Source organism: Mauremys reevesii, linkage group 3 (genome assembly GCF_016161935.1).
Source record: "Mauremys reevesii isolate NIE-2019 linkage group 3, ASM1616193v1, whole genome shotgun sequence".
Lineage (NCBI taxonomy): Eukaryota > Metazoa > Chordata > Testudines > Geoemydidae > Mauremys > Mauremys reevesii.
This window is the reverse complement of record NC_052625.1, coordinates 55,186,399-55,206,342: the sequence shown is the minus strand read 5'-3', so window position 1 is coordinate 55,206,342 and position 19,944 is coordinate 55,186,399. Positions and strand designations below refer to the sequence as shown.

General features: G+C 44.3%; 1 protein-coding gene across 1 annotated transcript in view; it reads left to right on the top strand.

Moving 5' to 3' along the window:
• Window positions 1–14,473: 14,473 nt before the first annotated feature.
• The window catches only part of PARP1 (poly(ADP-ribose) polymerase 1), a 54,760-nt gene continuing 49,289 nt past the window's right edge, over window positions 14,474–19,944 (top strand). Inside the window, exon 1 of the mRNA XM_039532049.1 lies at window positions 14,474–14,712. Within this exon, the coding sequence (XP_039387983.1) occupies window positions 14,593–14,712 (120 nt within the window). The 5' untranslated portion in view covers window positions 14,474–14,592. The remainder of the gene's footprint in view (window positions 14,713–19,944) is intronic.

Below are 19,944 nucleotides of genomic sequence, written 5' to 3'. Positions count from 1 at the left end.
ACTAGAGGTTATGTCTGCATAACTTCTGTTGCTCAGGTGTGTGACTAAGCCATCCCTGAGCGATGTAAGTTACACCAGCCTAAGCGCCAGTGTGGACAGTGCTATGTCGGTGGGAGAGCTTCTCCCACTGACATAGCTACCGCCTCTCATGGAGGTGGTTTTATTATGCCGACGGGAGAGCTCTCTCAGTGCAGTTGCACTGCTATAGCACTTCTAATGTAGACTAGCCCATAGATTCCACCTTACTCAAGAGGAGACAGCAAACCACACCCTGAAATTTTCTATTTTTCCTCCCACCCATCCCACCATCTAAACCTCCATCTCATGGGTGTTTACACAGCAGGGGTTAGCATGCGTGTGAGTGACTACATTCTCACCATACGTACCATTTCAATTGCAAATCATAGTCTTCACTTCCTGCCCTGCTGTTGGATAGTATTGCCATGTGCAACTAATCAGCTTTTAAATTTCACCAGTAGGTGATGCCATTCTTTTCTAAATGATACTTTCAGCACTTATACGTCTTCAGAGCACCGTACAGACACCAACTAACTAACCCTTACCGTACTCCAAAGTGGCAGGCAAGTATCATCATCCCCATTTGATGATGTGGAAATTTAGATGGATAAATTAAGTGACTTGCAGAAGGCCATGGAGGGAGTCAATTAAGGTGACTAGATAGCAAGTATGAAAAATTGGGATGGGGGTGGGGAGTAATAGGCACCTATATAAGACAAAGCCCAGAATATTGGGACTGGCCCTATAAAATTGGGACATCTGGTCAACCTAGAGTCAATGTCAGTCACTAGTTCCTGATTCAAGCTACGTGATCACACTGCCTGTGTCTGTACAGAGTTTCTGAAGTTCTTGAGGATCCTTTTGAATAAAAGGTGTTACACAGATGGGAAAAAATCTCATGGAACTTGGCATTAAACTATAGGCATTAAACTGAGCCCTACTTCCTTAGCAAGTCAATGATGAATTTTATCAGAGTTTACAAGCAAGAATTTACATACCTACATTTTTAGGTTTCCTACCGAAATTGTAACATGTCCCTTGTTTAGATCATCCCAGACTTCTAGAGAGGAAAAAGATCACATTGCTCAGGTATGGCAGTGCCAATGGCCTTTGCAGGACTGCACCAACATTGCATATGAAAATGTACATAAAATTCTATCAAAACAAGGTCCTGGTGCTGCACCATTAAAGTCAGTGGGTGCTTTGCCATTGACTTCAATGAGCCACAGTTACAGTTGGATGAAATTCCTCAAAGTTTTAAATTCGAAATTTGAAACAACATCTGGAAAAAATTCAGTAACATTTCCACAAATTATTTCCTTATTGCTTGACCAGCTCTATACCTCAGCAACCTATTTTGAATTTTCAAAATTTTGAAAAGGAGTGAAACGTCTACAAAATTGTCTTGAAATTTTCCTTCCCACAAACACACACACTCTCCCTCCGCCCAGGGGCGGCTCCAGGCCCCAGCACGCCAAGCGCGTGCTTGGGGCGGCATGCCGCGGGAGGCACTCTGCTGGTCGCCGGGAGGGCGGCAGGCGGCTCTGGTGGACTTCCCGCAGGCGTGCCTGCAGAGGGTCCACTGGTCCCGTGGCTTCGGTGGAGCATCCGTAGGCCTGCCTGCGGGAGGTCCACCGGAGCCGCGGGACCAGCGAACCCTCCACAGGCACATCTGCAGGAGGTCCACTGGAGCCGCGGGACCGACGACCGGCAGAGCACCCCCCCCCCCCACGGCGTGCCGCCGTGCTTGGGGCGGCGAAATTGCTAGAGCCGCCCCTGTTTCCGCCTCCCAACCAGCTCTCCCCCTCACCCTAATATTTGCTTGTATCGTATCTTCCTTGATGAAGGACTAGACTTGCTTCCTAGTTGAGTTCATCAACATTAAACTTGTTGATCATATAACCCTGCAGTTATAAAAAGAGGATTTTCAGACGGGGGGGAAAGTGTTGGGGCCACAGTTTGGGCACTCCTAGTGGAAGTTTGTGTAATTAATCTCCAAATGTTAACAGGTAGCAGCTTGAGGTTAGCTATTCTCAAGTACCATTGTTACTAATCATCCGTACATACCATATATAGAACACCAGCAGAACTCAAACAGCTTGGCCAGCAACAAATGTGTCAACAAAGACTCTGGTTTTATGGTTCATTACAACAATTCATAACACATCCCACTGCCTGCTAACCCTGAATTGACCGCTTAATTTTAAGTGGTCTCCCACAGGACGTGTTAACCCCTTTAACAGTCTGTCCCAATTTGTATTTAGCTCAAACACTCTGGTTTCCCCAGACCTGAACAAGAGCTCTGTGAAGTTTGAAAGCTTGTTCCTTCCACCACTCGTCTACCTTGTCTCGCTCATATCCTGGGACCAACACTGCCACAACAACACAGCAAACAAATGTATTATTGTCATGTAATGACATTTCCCAGAGTAAAGACCTGCTTATGGACTCATCAAGGTCTGAAATGTCTGGCTTTACAAGATAATATGACCAGAATCTCCTTCTATTTTTTCTAGTCTGTATTTGTTTCTGATCAGAAGCTGAGATAAAGACAGTTGTTCTTTCGGATTTATATATGTATTGATCAGTCTTTTTATTTTTCTTCCAGCACTTGAACACAAATAATGCATAAAGATTATGAGCAAAATTCACTATTGCTGTAAGCAGATAAACTTATGAAATAATGGATTTCTCCAGTTTACTGTAACAGTATATTTTGTCTTGGTTACTGAAACCTGGTCTACACTAGAAAATTAAGTCAGATTAACTACATCCCTTGGGGTATGAAACATCCACACCCCTGAGCAGCATAGTTAAGCCAACCTAACCCCCAGTGTAGACACTACTAAATTGACAGAAGAATTCTTCTGTTGACCTAGCTATCGCCTCTCAGGGAGGTAGAATATCTACAGTGATGGAAGAACCCCGCCCATTGGCGTAGGCAGCATCTACAATGAAGCAGTGCTGCAGTAGCATTTCAAGTGTAGACAAGCTCTGAGAAATCCCCAGCTACCACATAAAATTTTCACTCATGCTGCAGCTGCCATTGTCAGACCATATTCTGAGAGAGGTCTTGTGGAAGCCAGTAAATAATTAACAAGGTTTTGAAGAGATCTTAATGAATGTTAGTTAGCATGAGTTAGGTTAACTGTGACCCTGGTGACGTGAGGAAGCAAGATAATGTAAGACAGAGTGAATTGTGTGAAAGTTATTACGACCTTGCAATGTGCAGTCTTGCAGTCTTGTTTTTCTAGTGAGATAGCAGGAAAACTTATGTATAAACAAAATGTATTTGTTGTTTTTTACTGTCTGTATTATTGCTAGAAATTGTCTGTAAAAGGTATAAAGGCTTGCTGTGATTGTTTTACCAGTTGAGAGACCTGTCCAGGACCCTGTGTCCTATGGCACTCTCTCCCTCCATGGTAATTACTGGAGAAATAATAAAGTATTTGATTTTGCTGCATCCAAACAAAAAGTGAGAACTGAGTTTTTCTTCGACAATTTGGGGGCTCGTCCGGGATGGCAACGCCCACGGACCCACAGACAACTACTACGGATCATTCCCTTTCGAACCCCATGGCGCCACATGAGAGGTATGAGACCTTTTGAAATCTCTATTGGGGTATCGGAGGAGGACTTTCCGTGAGGACGTCTGTCTCTCTGTTGGGCTCACGCCATCTGAACTTATTGACTGTGCAGCAGGATCAGATGCAAAGTGGTATTGGGGAGAGGCCCCAATAAGGTTAGTTTATTGCAGTACTGGGAACTGCTGAGTTGGCCAAGGAAATGCATAAGGTAATGCATAAGGTAATGCATAGGTAAATGCATTAGAATGCACCGGTGCTGAGGGGTTTTTACCGCCTCAAGAGGGGTTGTCATACCGCCTCATGGTATTGGTCCGGACCAGGTAAAGATGCATCATGGTTTGAAAAAAAAAAAAAAAAAAAGATAAAAAGGTTGAAAAAGGGTTAAAAAAAAAAAAAAAAGACAGAAAAAGAAAAAGGAAGAAAAAGAGGCCTTGGTGTGTGTGTGTGTACACCAGTGTGAGTGGCTGTTATCGGGCTAGCCCAGTTACTAGTGGATCTTTAGGAGATCCGACCCACGGTGGGCTGACTCAGCCTGGCATAGTCCGGCGAGGAAGCTGCCTGGGTCTAGGAGTGTGTGAACCCATCTTCCCTCCCCTTTCCTTGTGAGTCTCTCCTGTGTGAGTGGAAAATGGGTAAGGGACTGTCTAAATATTCCACCTTACCCCCTAAGGGTACCCCAGCATATTACATGTACGTACATTATGGTCCTAAAACCTGCAGGTATTTAAATGATTGGAATCTGTATACGCGTGAAAATTCATTTAAACAATGCCCATTAGAAGGTACCTTCAATCTAGATAAGATCATATATCTCAGTGGAGCTTTAATCACAAAGAAAAACCTCTGTTACAGTGTGAGCAATTTGTCTAGGAACGGGTTAATTTGAAATTCGGCTTAGCCCTGAGATAAGGGAGAAGTTGTTTTGTCTTCAAGGTCATGAATTAGTGCGGACTATGCTAAGTGCTAAGTAAAACTGCTTCAGCCCCAACTGGTTGTGGAAAATAAAAAAAAAGGGCAAACCAAAAAAAAAAAAAAAGCAGTATAAGTTACAAAACTGAGATTGCATTTGCAAAACTTAACGGTTCAGTGAGATCCAACAGTTTTTGCAACCCTGAAGCCGGACAGGCAGCTGACCTGAACTGGAATCTCTGAAAGAGACGCCGCAGGAGATTCCAGGGTGTAAAAGAACAGCCATCCCAAGAGTGGCAGCATGTTGGAAATGCTGGACAAGCTGTATACAGGATAATCTCCCGTCCACCTATTTCCCTTCTCTGAACATTATACACAGACATGCCAGTCTGGATATGTGTAAGTATTAAAGTGGCTTAAGGCTTGGGGCATTCATATTTTTCCCGAGTGATGTGGGAGCATTCCCAACACTCTCCATTGTTGTTTTATTATTTTTAATGAAGCTTTAACATTTGGATATATGGTGTGATTTCTCTATCTACCCCCCCAGTCCTGCAATGTCAGTTTGATCGCCTGACATAAGGGATAATTGGTAACAGAAATTTGTCACAGTTTGGTGAGCAATAGAGAATTGGAAAGCACTGTAGAATTTACACCATCTATCTGTTTTACCCTTGTTAGTTTATGTTTGCTTTGTTTGGTACTGTTGGTGTTAGGTGTTAAGAATAGCATGATTATAGGTGAGCTTTAATAGAATAAGGAAACACTATTTGGTTTTGGTGCACTATTTAGCTTTGGCTCTGTTTTGTTTAACCGGTTACTGATGTTTTTCTGCTCTGTTCATTTGGGCGTTAGGTGTGTGAGCGGAACTGAACTTCTCGTTCGTAATTCCTCAGGGTGGAAGCCATGTGTGCGATGAAGCTCTGGGGTTGTCCTGAAATTTTACGGTCCCGCCCCCCCATAGCGGACAATATAATAGAAGTAGAAAAATTTGGCTTAGACTGTAATTTTCTTTGCTTTTTGTGTAATTTTCTTTTCTGTTTAAGTGTCAGCAGACAAATGGGTGGGTCTCTGGGTAGACCCCCAAAGGGGTTTGGATTATGTGTTAAGTGAATGGCCATGTAATTTTGCCCAGGTGGCAAGCCTTACTAGGAAGGACTCAGGTAGTCTTGTGAGTAGAAATGTTTTGGGGAAAAGACCAGAAGGGTGGGGCTAGTTGAGGAGCTCACCCTCCTAGCTAAGAACTGGTTGTGGAACAAGCTCGTGTCCATGGACGGGACGATTCAGTGAGGAAAAAAGGATCGGGCCCAGGCAGGCGGGCAACAGACAGAGAGGTTTGGAAACTTTTGAGGGTGTAGTGGAAAGAAGGAGTAAGTGAATATAAGCATGAGGATTTCAAATACTCAGAAGGATATTTGGAATGGTGATTTAAGTTGATAAAAGTGGCTGTTGGAAGGGAAAAGCAAGTGATTTTTAAGAGAACAGTTTTTGGTGTCTATGAAATGTTTGTGAATGAATTCAGGCAAAGAACTTATTAGATTGCAATCATTTGGCTATGAACAATTTTGTTAAATCAGTTGAAGAATGTATACAGTGCTATGTAATGACATTTTATTAGGCCCTACAGGCACTATAAGTAGTGATGTTTTCTTTCAGTGTTTAAAAGCAGGAGTTAAAAGAAAAAAAAAAACAAGCCAGAGAGCATCTGTGTTAATGCAAATTAACTAACTGATAAGGTAGAGGCCGCTGAACCAGGGCTGTCTAAGAAGCACATACGAGAAAATATGGGGTAATTCCTCTGTTTTGCCTAGAATAAACGAGTATTTGTATATTTTAAGTATTTAACTGTCCCGAAGGGGTGGACCTCTGTTTTTGTCTTTCAGATAATCAAAGAACATTAATGCCAGCTACACAGCATTCAACATACTATGATTTACTGGCAGTCACAATTATGTTGTGTATTCTATGTTCTGTTTTGTGGTGTTTTGCCAAAGAATTGTTGTATTTAATATTTTCATGAGATGGTCTGATTTGACATCAAGCGAAAATGTTGCATTGCAATGCAGATACTTGTTTTGTTCAACTTAGAGTACAAAGTGTTTAGTTATATCAGAAAAGTGTGATATACTAAAGTCTAATACATTTTCTTCAGTAAGGGAAAGAAACTACATTGGCCAAATCTTTTAATTGAGAATTGTTGTTAAAATTTGCATACTGACAGTCTTTGGAAGCAAGGACATGAAAAGTTAACCCACTCCCCATATTGTACAAGGGATCCTTCTGGGTACCTCAGACTTTAGCCAGAGGGCTGGGGATGGTGGATAGCTATTGGACTAGAAGTTATATTAAGTGAACTTCTCAAAGTGGGTGTGCTTGTCCTGGCTTGTTCTTCCAAAGTTCTGTAATAAGGTTATTTTAGTGAAAGGGTATATGTGGCATACATTGAATGATAATACTTCTGTACTGTATAACAGTACTGTTTATGTGTTCATGGTATGAAAAAGGTGTATAATTGAAGAGTAAAAGTTTCCTTTGTAGGTTAAATGAAGAAAAAAAAAAAGCCAAGTAGAGAATGGCTAACATGCGCTGGCCCCAGTCAAGGACACCGCTGGCTGCCTACCAAGGGAAGGGGAGGGGGAATGGTTGCTACAGTTACACGAGATTGGTGTGCAGCGGCCAGCCCACTCTCCTCCTTGGGGACCTTTTGTAAATATTCAGATTGATTTTATTTCGATGTCTACATGTTGTGGTTATGGATATGTATTTGTTTTAGTTGATGTATTTACCAATTGGGTTAAAGCTTTTCCCTGCAGGAAAGCAGGTGTCAGGACTGTTGTGACATTTTGCTTGAAGATTTTGTGCCACGTTTTGCCATCCCTGTGGGTATCAACAGTGATCGTGGAATTCATTTTTACTGGACCGATTGTGAAGGAGTTATGTGCAACTCACTGCCCTCACCACCCACAGTTGGGACAGTGGAACGCCAGAACGGGATTTTACAGAATAAACTGGCCCAGATTTGTGCTGAAACGAACTTAAGGTGGCCAGATGCCCTTCCTTTGGCACTAATGTGTATGAGAACCATTCCCAATCGAACGACTGGACTCAGCCCTCATGAAATTTGACAGGACACCCAATGCTGACTACCAACTGCACCCCCACTGACCCCAGCTCAGATGGACATTCATTTGCTGGATAACATAATGCTTAAATATTGTCAGGCACTAATGAAATGTGTTAAGTCTTTTTATACACAGGTGATGGAAGCACTACCAAAGGATCCTGTGCAACCTTGCCACTCGTTGGAACCAGGAGCCTGGGTCTACATAAAGATCCCTCAGCGAAAGACTGCCTTGGCTCCATGCTGGAAAGGCCCTTTCCCAGTCCTGCTGACTACCGACACCGCTGTGAAGTGCCACAAACTGACTGCTTGGACCCAGGATTCTCACTGCAAAAAAAGACCCCTCCACATCAGAAGAATTTTCCTATTGATGATTAGCCTATTCTTTCTTCTAGTTCTACTGTACTTCTGGACAGCAGGGAAAAAGCTCCCTTGACCACTGACAGACCAACTGTGCCTTTAGACTTTTCTAGAAAAGAGCACAGCTATTACAGGGTGATATGTGCTGGAAACCTCTCCCCTGTGGGATGCTAAACCTCGATTGTTTTGGGAAAGAAGAAGACACACTCACTCCACTGACATTGCCAAAGTCCAGGAATTCCTGACTGAAAAGGACACTGAGAACTGACCCTGGTGAAGAAACAAAGAATTACATACTGGCAAGAAGAACTTTGTGGGACCCATGCTTGGGACTGTGGTATTAATTGGATTTTGGGGTTTATTCTACAGGCTGCGCCCTGTGTTCTGGATAAATCCTTCAGTATGTATTGCCCTCCCTAATTGGATTTTACCTGACATTGCCCTTATCCAGTTTTTTTACATACCCAGATTGCTCACAAGGGGCTACCATTAGATTAGCACAACAACAAGGCCTGGGTTATTTCCTCTGGACAAAAAGGGAATTGACCAGATCCCTGTGGGCTGGGTTATTTCATTTGGCCAATAGTGTAGTAGCCATTTGGACTATTCTTCCAGGCCAAGAACATGATAGGAAATTGGGGCAACTAGAAAAGGCCACTAGTCTTATTTTTGAAGCTCAGCTATCTTCAGTACAGGCTGGAGTTGCTGAGTTACATGTAATTTCCACCCTTAGTTCTATGACCCAGAAGTTACTGACAGAGATGGTATTGAATATCACTGAGGCTGGGAAGGCATTGCAGTGGGATCTAGACTAGACTTGGCCCACTGCCCTTACAGACGTCAGGAGTACCATCTGATCTGTGGTCATGAAGACATACTTGGACACTTTCTGGATGGAAGTGTGGACATTCACAGTGCTCCTTCCAAGCATATGGACCGGTTAGGGTGGGTGTCGGCTCCCACATACCGAATCCTGCTGGGTCCATGGGGAGGATGCCTGTGGGACTGTAATTGTTTACCGAGACATCTGGGGAAATTAGACCACCTGGTATCTCCAACTGATTTCTAGACAGTACCCCTGGAATGACACCTGACATTTTGGATAAGAATAGAGAGTCAATGGACATTTTGGCCGTTAGAACCACCACAGCTCAGTGTATCTATGAACTGACGCTAGGGGAAGTTATCACTGTTTATGATAATATTTGTTGAGAGGGTGGAGGTCAAGGAACTACCCTGACGGGACACCCACTTTTTCAAGCTAATGATAGCTGTGTGTGCGTTAATGACACCACTTTACAAGATATACATATTGATCTTACCACTGCTGCAGGCAATCCTATAATTTACTGGCCTGCAGATAGAATGCAGATAGAATATTGTAAGTAGCTCTTAGATTTTAGGTATATTTTGATTGGACTAGAATCGTGATTGATTAGTTTCAAAATTTGCTTTCATTGTTACCAAAGGTTCAAAGAATCTCTGAATTGCAAGGGCAAATTCCCATGTTTTAGAATGTATATCAAGCTGGAAGGAATGCCTTTCATACAGCTTATAGAGTGTTTACTTTATGTACTAGGTATGATGTTTTGTGCTTTGTGTTCACGATTGTACAACAGCCCCATTATATTATTCCTATAGGATTGTTATTATATGTAGTGTTGTTAGTTATTTAGGATTATATTGTTGTTGTTGTTGTTGTAAATAACGTAAGAATAGCAATACCTTTCATGTTCGTGCTGATCATGCATTGTCATTACATCCCATGAAAACCCTAAGATTGACATATTTGCTGTAGAATCTGATATCCATGGTTTGATGCAAATTGGGATTTGTAATGTTTGTTGTACTAGAAGTACAAAAGGGGGGAGTGTGGAAGCCAGTAAATAATTAACAAGGTTTTGAAGAGATCTTAATGAATGTTAGTTAGCATGAGTTAGGTTAACTGTGACCCTGGTGACGTGAGGAAGCAAGATAATGTAAGACAGAGTGAATTGTGTGAAAGTTATTACGACCTTGCAATGTGCAGTCTTGCAGTCTTGTTTTTCTAGTGAGATAGCAGGAAAACTTATGTATAAACAAAATGTATTTGTTGTTTTTTACTGTCTGTATTATTGCTAGAAATTGTCTGTAAAAGGTATAAAGGCTTGCTGTGATTGTTTTACCAGTTGAGAGACCTGTCCAGGACCCTGTGTCCTATGGCACTCTCTCCCTCCATGGTAATTACTGGAGAAATAATAAAGTATTTGATTTTGCTGCATCCAAACAAAAAGTGAGAACTGAGTTTTTCTTCGACAGTCTTAATGATGCATAACACATAAATGGCTGTCTGAATGAGTTGGCAGCATATGTCTTCTTGGTAGAGATAGAGGGCACTGCTCCCCTCCAAATTTGACTTTGCCTCTCCTCCCCCCCGCGCCATGAATAAACAGGAAAAAATAAGTATCTTGTTCTTCCTGGGTGGCTGTTTCTCCTTTCTGCTGCCTGCCTACAGCACCACTGCTGTTTCCAGAGCTCCCACTCCCCAGAACTTCCATCTGTTGTCTGCCCACTGCATCAGTGATGTCCCCAGAGTGCTTGCACCTCAGATCTTCCACCCACAGAACCACTAATGTCCCCAGAGCTGCTGTTCTCTATAGAGCTTTCATCTGTTGCCTGCCATGCTCCCACGGATGCCCCTAGAGCACCTGCTCACTAGCATTCCCATCCACTGGGCGACTGTACTTTTCCTGTCCTCAGAGATTTATTTTGCCTGCTCTTGGCCCATTGTACCACAAATATCTGTTGAGCTCCAAGTCCCCACTGCATCTATTTATCTATCCCGACCCTTCTGTTCAAGCTGTGACAGATATTGCAACCACATGCAATATCTTTGGAGACCATATTGTATTAAATGTATCATTATAGCCCAAGGATTGTATGTAACTCCAGGAAGGAGATTTATCATAGCTCCTCCAGGAACCAAAAACAGTGGGGGGACAATTACGGCAAATTGCTTAGGTTGTAAACACCTCTAGAGAGGTTCCACACCCTGGGGAGGTTTGCATGTACTGGTTCAGGCTGGGTTTTCGTGAGACCAACAGACAAAGTAAGGGCTTTTGATATCAAAAGGCTAGGTTTAACTGGCTAGGTTTAACTTTCTCATCCACCAAGTGGGCAGGACCTTCTGTCCCAGGGGGACGCACCTCTTATGGGTTGGAAAGACTTTGGCCTACTGAGGGCCTCATAAGATTGATGGGTGACCTCTGGGAAGCTTTTAGCATTAATATAGAATATTTTATTATATGTTTTATATGTAACTGGTTTATATTTTATCTGTAATGCTTTTACCTTAGGAATACAGGTGCTTGTTGAGAAGGAGCTGTGTTAACTTGTAACTGCTGGCAATATGCAGTTCACAGCCCTTGGAGAGAAAGCCACAGGTGCTGGCTTTTAGGCAGACTGGCTTGTTGGGGATATCATAATGTAGGCAGGGAACTGTGCAGCCTTAAAACCCCTGGTGAGAAGGGAAAGAGACATGGGTCTCCACCCAAGACAGGTGACAACTGGGAGCTGGAAACATTAAGTAGGTGCCCTCGAGGAATCACGGACTGGGGAATACAGGTACAGTTACTCTGACACTGTGACATAAACCACTTACAGAGGGGGTCCTTCTCAGTTACTCCCTGAACATTTGTGTGTTATTTGCCATTGTGCTTCAAGAGAAGAGCTAGGCTCTGTTCTTCTTTAAAGGAAGAGTGCCATGACTTATGAGACACACTTAGCATCTGATGAACACCCAGCTGCAAGTAACTAGGCAAATCTGTGTTTGTGTTAGAGACTGGAGAATGAGAGCTGATAACTGCTGATGACCCAAAGGATGGAAACTGCTGACTTGTACAGTACAGTTTCGCACACAACTTGAAGTAATGGCCCTTTTGGCAGCTACCGGATTTTATGGCTATGCCTGCAGCTTTACAAGCTATGTTGTCATCTTCTCAGATCACAAAGCAATCAGTGTTTGGATAGGTGCCTTTGAAACCTTGTATCTTTTTATTTTGTTACTGAAGCATCTTAGAGCACTCAAAGCATTTTGACTCTGCAACAGTCCTGTATAGCTCTTGGGTGTTGGATGAATACCAAATGACAATGTTTCCTCTCTTCCATAATATATGTATTCTGGAATTTGCTTCTTGTGTAAAGTTCTTGGTAAATAGGTCAATATCTACTGCATATAAGTTACCTTATCAGCTAAATCATGTTTCTGCACGTTTGGTAACTGAATCCCTTCCCAGAAGTATACTGAACATACAGTGCCATATGAGGTATCTGTAACGTAAAGCTTAGGAACATTTAATAAAATAATGCTGTAGTGTACTGTGAAGGGCAGAAATCGTATATAAATTTAACTTCAGCAGCAAAGTACTGCAGTAGAACCCTGATTTTACGAACACTGATGTTATGAACAACCGATTACATAAATCATTTTTCCTGGTGGAAAAAAACCTGTATCCCTCAATCAAGAAGCTACACATATGTACTTGGCAGTGAGCAGAAGGCATGTGCACTCAGAGCAGAGGTGTATTATTTCACCAGTGGCTACAAGTAGACTATGTTCATATAAGATTGTAAGATACACTGCATACATTTGTTACCATTAAAAAAAAAATGGAGCTATCCTATCTCCTAGAGCTGGAAGGGATCCTGAAAGGTCATTGAGTCCAGCCCCCTACCTTCAATAGCAGGACCAAGTACTGATTTTGCCCCAGATCCCTAAGTGGCCCCCTCAAGGGCTGAACTCACAATGCTGGGTTTAGCAGGCCAATGCTCAAACCACTGAGCTATCCCTCCCCAAATATGTACATTGTCATTGAATGATTAGCACATTAAGTTATGCACTGTACCTACTGCAATTTTGAAATGTTCAATTTTATGAACTTTTTGATTTTTAAACACTGCTCCGCAATCTGTGACATTGGGATTCTTCTGTAATGATCTCAGTCACGATGGAATTTACAGCAAGTTATATACTGACCTAATTAACATTGACTGTACATGCAGGTGTCAACAACAGATATCAAACCTGGGAGCTTCAGCAACCTTGCTAATTAGGGAGAATGCTAAAATTCTAATCTGTGCCCAGAATGCTAAGGATGACCTGTGCATCCACTACAGAGCCACTATATTACAAGTTGACATTACCTGAGCTAAACTGAAAGACCTGTCATACAAAGCAGCTGAGACTACAGGATTTTGTTCAGTCACATCTGCACTCTGTGACTTTCTGTGATCTAGTCTGGTATTTACACACACAAAGAGATCACAAGGTCAGATTATGCTCCTGAGATATATGGACAGAAGTGGCTCACAATCTGCAGATCTCCCCTGAATTCTGTGGAGGTTAAAGTTAACATCAACACACCACCACCCGGGGCAGATCAGAGAGGGCTCTCTGCAGGTTTAGGTTCCATATAGGAAAAGGAAGCTAAGAATGTGTGGGCGCCGCATGTGTCATGCCTGATTCCAGGACACACATACTCCATCCAACTTGCTGTCTGGCTCTGATGAGTTTCACAGACTTTTCTGCGGTCCCCTCAGCAGTGCAGAACTCCCCTTTTAAGAAGAATGGGGGAACAGCTGTAGCCGTTGGGACCATGCTGGCAGGGAGCTGGGAGAGGGGCTTTGGTTCCCTAAAACCACCCATGTAGAGGCACAAAGCTGTGATGTGGATGCCACTGGTCTCTTGTGGGATCATGTGGACAACAGGGACTGGTAAGATGTGGGAAACCTTGGAACCCAGTGGAATTTCTCTCCTCCTGTACGTTTTACCCCAGGGAGGGGCTTTCTTGGCCAGTTATAATGGCACAACTATGCAGTGGTCTAGAAGATAAGGATATAAACAGCCTCAGCTGCCTCTAACTTCAAGGTTAAACCTCTCTAGGGCCTGGAAGTGAGCAGGCACGCAATGGGCTGACCTGACAGGTGCCTCATTAGATGCGAAGTATCAGAGGGGTAGCCATGTTAGTCTGGTTCTGTAGAAGCAGCAAAGAATCCTGTGGCACCTTATAGACTAACAGATGTTTTGCAGCATGAGCTTTCGTGGTTGCATCCGAAGAAGTGGGTATTCACCCACGAAAGCTCATGCTGCAAAACATCTGTTAGTCTATAAGGTGCCACAGGATTCTTTGCTGCTTCATTAGATGCGGGCAGACGTTCCCCACCCTTGGGTGCCCCTGGGCTGAAGCGACTCACTCAGCAGCAGCCCCGCCAATGGGCGGTATATGCGGGGGGACCGTCCTCCCCCCACTATACTGCGCGTCTCGGGCAGGGAGCGCCACGTGACACCCTCTCTTCCCCGCGTGCCTCTGGGGCCGTCCCTCCTCCCATTGATACACTGTCGCGAGCCGGAACGTCCCGAGCTCTGCCAGGCAGCCTCAGTCGATCGCCGAACGGCGGCTCGGGCGGGTGGCCTGAGGCCGGGTGGATCGCGCGGCACTCGGCTAGCGCGCCGGGCGGGAGGCGCGGCGGCGGCGGCTGTGGGGCGGTCGGTCGGTGGCTCTCGGCGCTGCTGCTGTTGCTGCTGCTGCGCTACCGGCTTCCCGCGCGTCCCCTGCCGCCATGGCGGAGCCGGCGGACAAGCTGTACCGGGCCGAGTACGCCAAGAGCGGCCGAGCCTCCTGCAAGAAATGCGGGGAGAGCATCGCCAAGGACTCGCTGCGCCTGGCCATCATGGTGCAGGTACCGCGTGGGTAGGGGAGCCGGCCCCGCCCACGGGCCCCGCGGGGGCCGTGCGGAGCGGCCCCGGCAGCTAGGCCGGCGGCCACGTGTTGCTTTCAGCCGGTGCCTGGGCCAAGTGTCCGCCCCGGTCCTTCCCCTCCGGGCAGCGCCGGTTGCAGAGCGGCCCGGGTGCGGCACGCGCCGGGCTAGCGCAGCTCTTGGCGGCACGCGCGGGGCTGCGTTTCGCGGCGCTGCGGCTGCAGCCCGCGGGGCTGGCCCTCCCCGGCACGGCGCTGGGCAGCTCTGGCAGCGGGGATCGGGGCGGGGGGATTTGTGCGGGTTCTGAGTCCGTTCGTTCGCCCCGACTTGTCTTCAGACGTCATCGTGGCAGGGATTTGTGCCCACGGGCCAGATGGCGGCTCCCTGGGATTTGGGGGGGCGCTGGAGATAATTTGGACTCGAATCTGAAGGAGTTGGGGCAGGGTGGTGTGTGCTCAAGTGCGGGGAGTCGGTAGCGTGTGTGTGGGCCTGCTTTTGCAAGCTAGCTGCAGTGGAGCACATCTGCTCCTCAGAAGGGAACGCTGATGTGGTATGTGATCTTGCACATCAGACAGAAAAAATGACTTGATCGCCCGCTACCCTTACTTGGGTGCATTCGAAGTGCCTCGGCTGAAATGAGCAAGAATGCAATATGAAAGGCAGACAACTTATTAAAATCTCGCAAATGATTGCGTTGTCACAGCTTTATCTTGCTGTGGTTGTTTGATGGAAGAAAACAAGGAAAACCTTAAGTTATGTTCCAGATGGCTTCCATTTTAATTTCATCGTCCTGTTTGAATTTAATTACTTGAATTGAATTTGTTAGCAGATTTCACAGGAAGATGCGATTTCTTGAGTTGGGGGAAAGCAATAGAAATTCTGTCCCTTGTTCTCACAGTCCATGTGATCCTGGGCTCTAACTGTTCATTAACTTCCTGTCTGGGGAATATTTGTCCATTTCTCCTCACTATATTGTTTTGTGAGTTGCTTATCATTTGCTGAACACATTACAATGCTGTTTACCTCAGTCTGCAGCTTGGAGACCTTTATGTGGAGATAAATAATTGCAGATGGGGAGGGCTGGAGATCAAAACGATGCATTCAGTTGAAGTGTAAACTCAGTCTCCATTATTGCTGAAGAGCTGTGGAGGCTTTTTCACTTACATTCTTTAGTTTTCCTGGGCAGCTTAATGTGTGTGTTTGACAATGCTATTTGTTACTGGCCTAAATCTTCCCTCCTGTGAGTTTAACCTATTTATAGTGGCAACTTGCATGCGCCCCTTCCCCCTCCATCTCTGCATTTTTAATGAAGTCTGCATCACCACCCTAGCAGTGCATTCTCACACCTTGCTCTGCTTTTCCTCATGGCCTGATGAAAAGTGTGTTATTCAGGGAAACTTGTGTTTGATTAATGTGGTTTAAAAAAACAACAACAAATCTGTAACTAGCCTTTCATCTCAGACCCTGTCTGTACTTTTAAACATAACCATGTTTAAATACGGCTTGCCCTCAGCTGCCTTATAGAATATTGCTTCTCATCTGTCTGGAAAGAAAAGAAACCTGTTGGGTAAATGTTTTAGCTTAGGGCTTCTATCCTAAGACTTTTTTTCTTGAAATTTCCCACCATTACCACCTCGAGTGCAGTTCCGCTTCTACTAACAACAGTATAGTGCAAGCGTAGGCCTAGTACTAGTATTATAAACACTGCATCATCTAGTCCTGCTTGGAGAAGTTTAGTGGTGATGAAAACACTAGTGGCAGCTGATGCCTTATCTACCAAAGTGCTCCCACTGGTGGTAACAACAGTGGGAAATAGTAAGGAGAAAAGGCTAGTACAGACAGACTTAGGAATTTACCAAGGTTAAAATATGCTTATGATTCCTCATGACTTTTTTCAGTCCACACAGGCAGGAGGAATACATATTAATAGGGCTGTCAAGCGATTAAAAAATTAATCGTGATTAATCACGCTGTTAAACAACAATAGAATACCATTTATTTTAAATATTTTTGGATGTTTACTACATTTTCAAATATATTAATTTAAATTACAGCAGAATACAAAGTGTACAGTGCTCACTTTACATTTATTTTTTATTACAAATACTTGCACTGTAAAAAACAACAAAAAAGATTTTTCATAGACTTAAGGTCAGAAGGGACCATTATGATCATCTAGTCTGACCTCCTGCACAATGCAGGCCACAGAATCTTACCCATCCACTTCTATAACAAACCCCTAACCTATGTCTGAGTTATTGAAGTCTTCAAATTGTAGTTTGAAGACCTCAAGCTGCAGAGAATCCTCTAGCAAGTGACCCATGTCCCACGCTGCAGAGGAAGGTGAAAAACCTCCATTTCAATTCACCTCATACAAGTACTGTAGTGCAATCTCTTTATCATGAAAGTTGAACTTAAAAATGTATAATTATGTACAAAAAAACCTGCATTCAAAAATAAAACAATGTAAAACTTCAGAGCCTACAAGTCTACTCAGTCCTACTTCTTGGTCAGCCAATCACTCAGACAAACAAGGTTGGTTACAATTTGCAGGAGATAATGCTGCCTGCTTGTTTACGGTGTCACCTAAAAGTGAGAACAGGCGTTCCCATGGTACTGTTGTAGCTGGCGTTGCAAGATATTTACGTGCCAGATGCGCTAAAGATTCATATGTCCCTTCATGCTTCAATCACCATTCCAGAGGACATGCTTCCATGCTGATGATGGGTTCTGCTTGATAACGATCCAAAGCAGTACAAACTGACACATGTTCATTTTCATTATCTGAGTCAGGTGCCACCAGCAGAAGGTAGATTTTCTTTTTTGGTGGTTTGAGTTCTGTAGTTTCTGCATCAGTGCGTTGCTCTTATAAGACTTCTAAAAGCATACTCCACATCTCGTCCCTCTCAGATTTTGGACAGCACTTCAGATTCTTAAATCTTGGGGTCGAGTGCTGTAGCTATTTTTAGAAATCTCAGATTGGTACCTTCTTTGCATTTTGTCAAATCTGCTGTGAAAATGTAGAAAAAATCCAAAATATTTAATTTTTAATTGGTATTCTATTATAAGTTCAATTAATTGCAATTAATTTTTTTGAGTTAATCGTGTGACTTAACTGCAATTAATTGACAGCCCTACATATTATGTCATAATCATAGTTTGGCCACATCCGTGATTAAACCTGGTTATTTTTGTAGCATAGAGGTATTTTATTCTTCTTTTCTTGGAATGAACACATTCCTAACTGGCTCTTCGTTCCTTGTTTTTTCCTTGGTACCAAGTGCTATTTGTAGGCTTGGATAAGGCTGCCTTCTGGAATTAATGCTGTGTAATGTGCACAGTTAAGTTTCATATTAGAATATTATTGAAATTTGGAGATCTTTTCCAGGGTACTAATAAAAGGACTCTTTCAGTCTTTTTGAGAGCAAGCAGGAGGAATTGGTGATAGGATTAAAATACACTTAATTAATTTGACATTTTTGCACTATGGAACAGATATATCAGACTTTTATCTAGAGCATCCATGTAACTTATAGTAGTTGGAATTTACAGTAAAACCTTACTAATCAGGACACTGGATAATTCACAGACAAATTAGTATTCTCCCTTCACGCCACAGCAGAGATTTAATAATGCCATAGCAAAGTCTCAGTCTTAGTAATTTAGTAATTAAGACTTGTGTTTTACAGAACACTCACTGGTGTGTAATAGAGTATTGCAAATAATTAGAACTAAACTGCAATTATCAGATTACAAAATAAAGTTAATGTAAAAGACTGTCCTCTTACATTTATTTGCTTAGTTGATAAGGGCTTTGTCAAACTCCCACAAAAGTCAAGGGAAAGAGTCCTGTTGACTTCAGTGGACCTTGGATCAGGCAAAATTCATTAATTCATATATAGCTTCTAATCATTAGTGGGAGTTAATGAGGTTCGACCATATTTGAGGGTCTTGGATTATGAACACTATTGTTCACAATAACTCTGAGGTACAGTGTTATTCCCATTTTGCAGATGAGGAAACTGAGGCACAGGGAATGAGGGTAAGTGAGGGGGGGCCAGAGGGCCATGGCCCTCCCACTTTTTGAAAGTGGATGGACCAGGCCTGTGCGCTTTTTGCCACAGGACCCCACCTCCTTCCCCTCCTCTACCCCCTGAGGCCCAACCCCCCAGCCAGGCCAGGGCGCCTGGGCAGTTGTGGGGAGCCATGCAGAACCTCCACCTGCCTGGGTTGTGGGGGGCTTGAGACAAGCCCCCAGTCCATGTTCCCGCCCCCAGGCTCCCTACCCAGGGCAGGTGGAAGGTCCATGCTGGCTCCCCACACCTGGGCTCTTACCGTGACTGGGCTGCAGCTCCTGCCCCTTGGCCTGAGTCAAGTCAGGGTAAGACACACACTGTGAGGAGCCTGCGTCCCTCCACCTGCCCTGGGCGGCTGGCTGAGGGGTGGGGCCTCCAGGAGAAGAGGGGGTGGGGCGGGGCCCCTGGGGGAAGAGAATTGGCCTTGAGGGGGGGCTGGGGCCTGTGGCCCCCCCACTTTTGGGAAGACTCCACCACCCCAGTAAGTGATTTATCCAAGGTGTTGCAGCAGGCCAGTGGTAGAGCTGGGAATAGAACCCAAGAGTCAGCTGCTAGACTCAGACCCCCATGATTCTGCTGGAAAAACAGTGGTATAAAAGGCCTGAAAGGTTCCAAGAGGCTTTGGCCATTCAAGGTGGCAGAAGTCGGTCAGATTTGGCATGTTTTGCCAAAATACGGAGAGGTAGGAAAGGCCTGGTATGAAAAGCACCATGATGAAAAGGCAGCTGCTTGCTTTGTAACTTGTAGGACATTTTAAAAATCATTCTGATGTATTTTTTGGAAAATGTACTGTTACTCTGTGCAGCTTTCTTGGCTCTCTCAGACCCATTATGGAGAGAGGCCTAATTTCTGTTGCTGAGGCCACGCCTTTGCTTCAACTAAGTAAGATTACATTCCAGAGCTGAGCACTTCACAAATTCCTCAATAGGAGACATTTCAGATAAGTGCCAACTATCCTGGCTATTGCTAGTGTGATTGCATTCGGATCCAATGGAAGTAGCACAATAAGGAGATCTCTTCTCATTAGGGCATTGCTTGAAAAATCTGTCCTACACCCACTAGCCCAGGGGTTCTCAAACCAGGGGTCGGGACCCCTCGAGGGTTGCGAGGTTATTACGGGGGGGGAGGGGGTGTCACG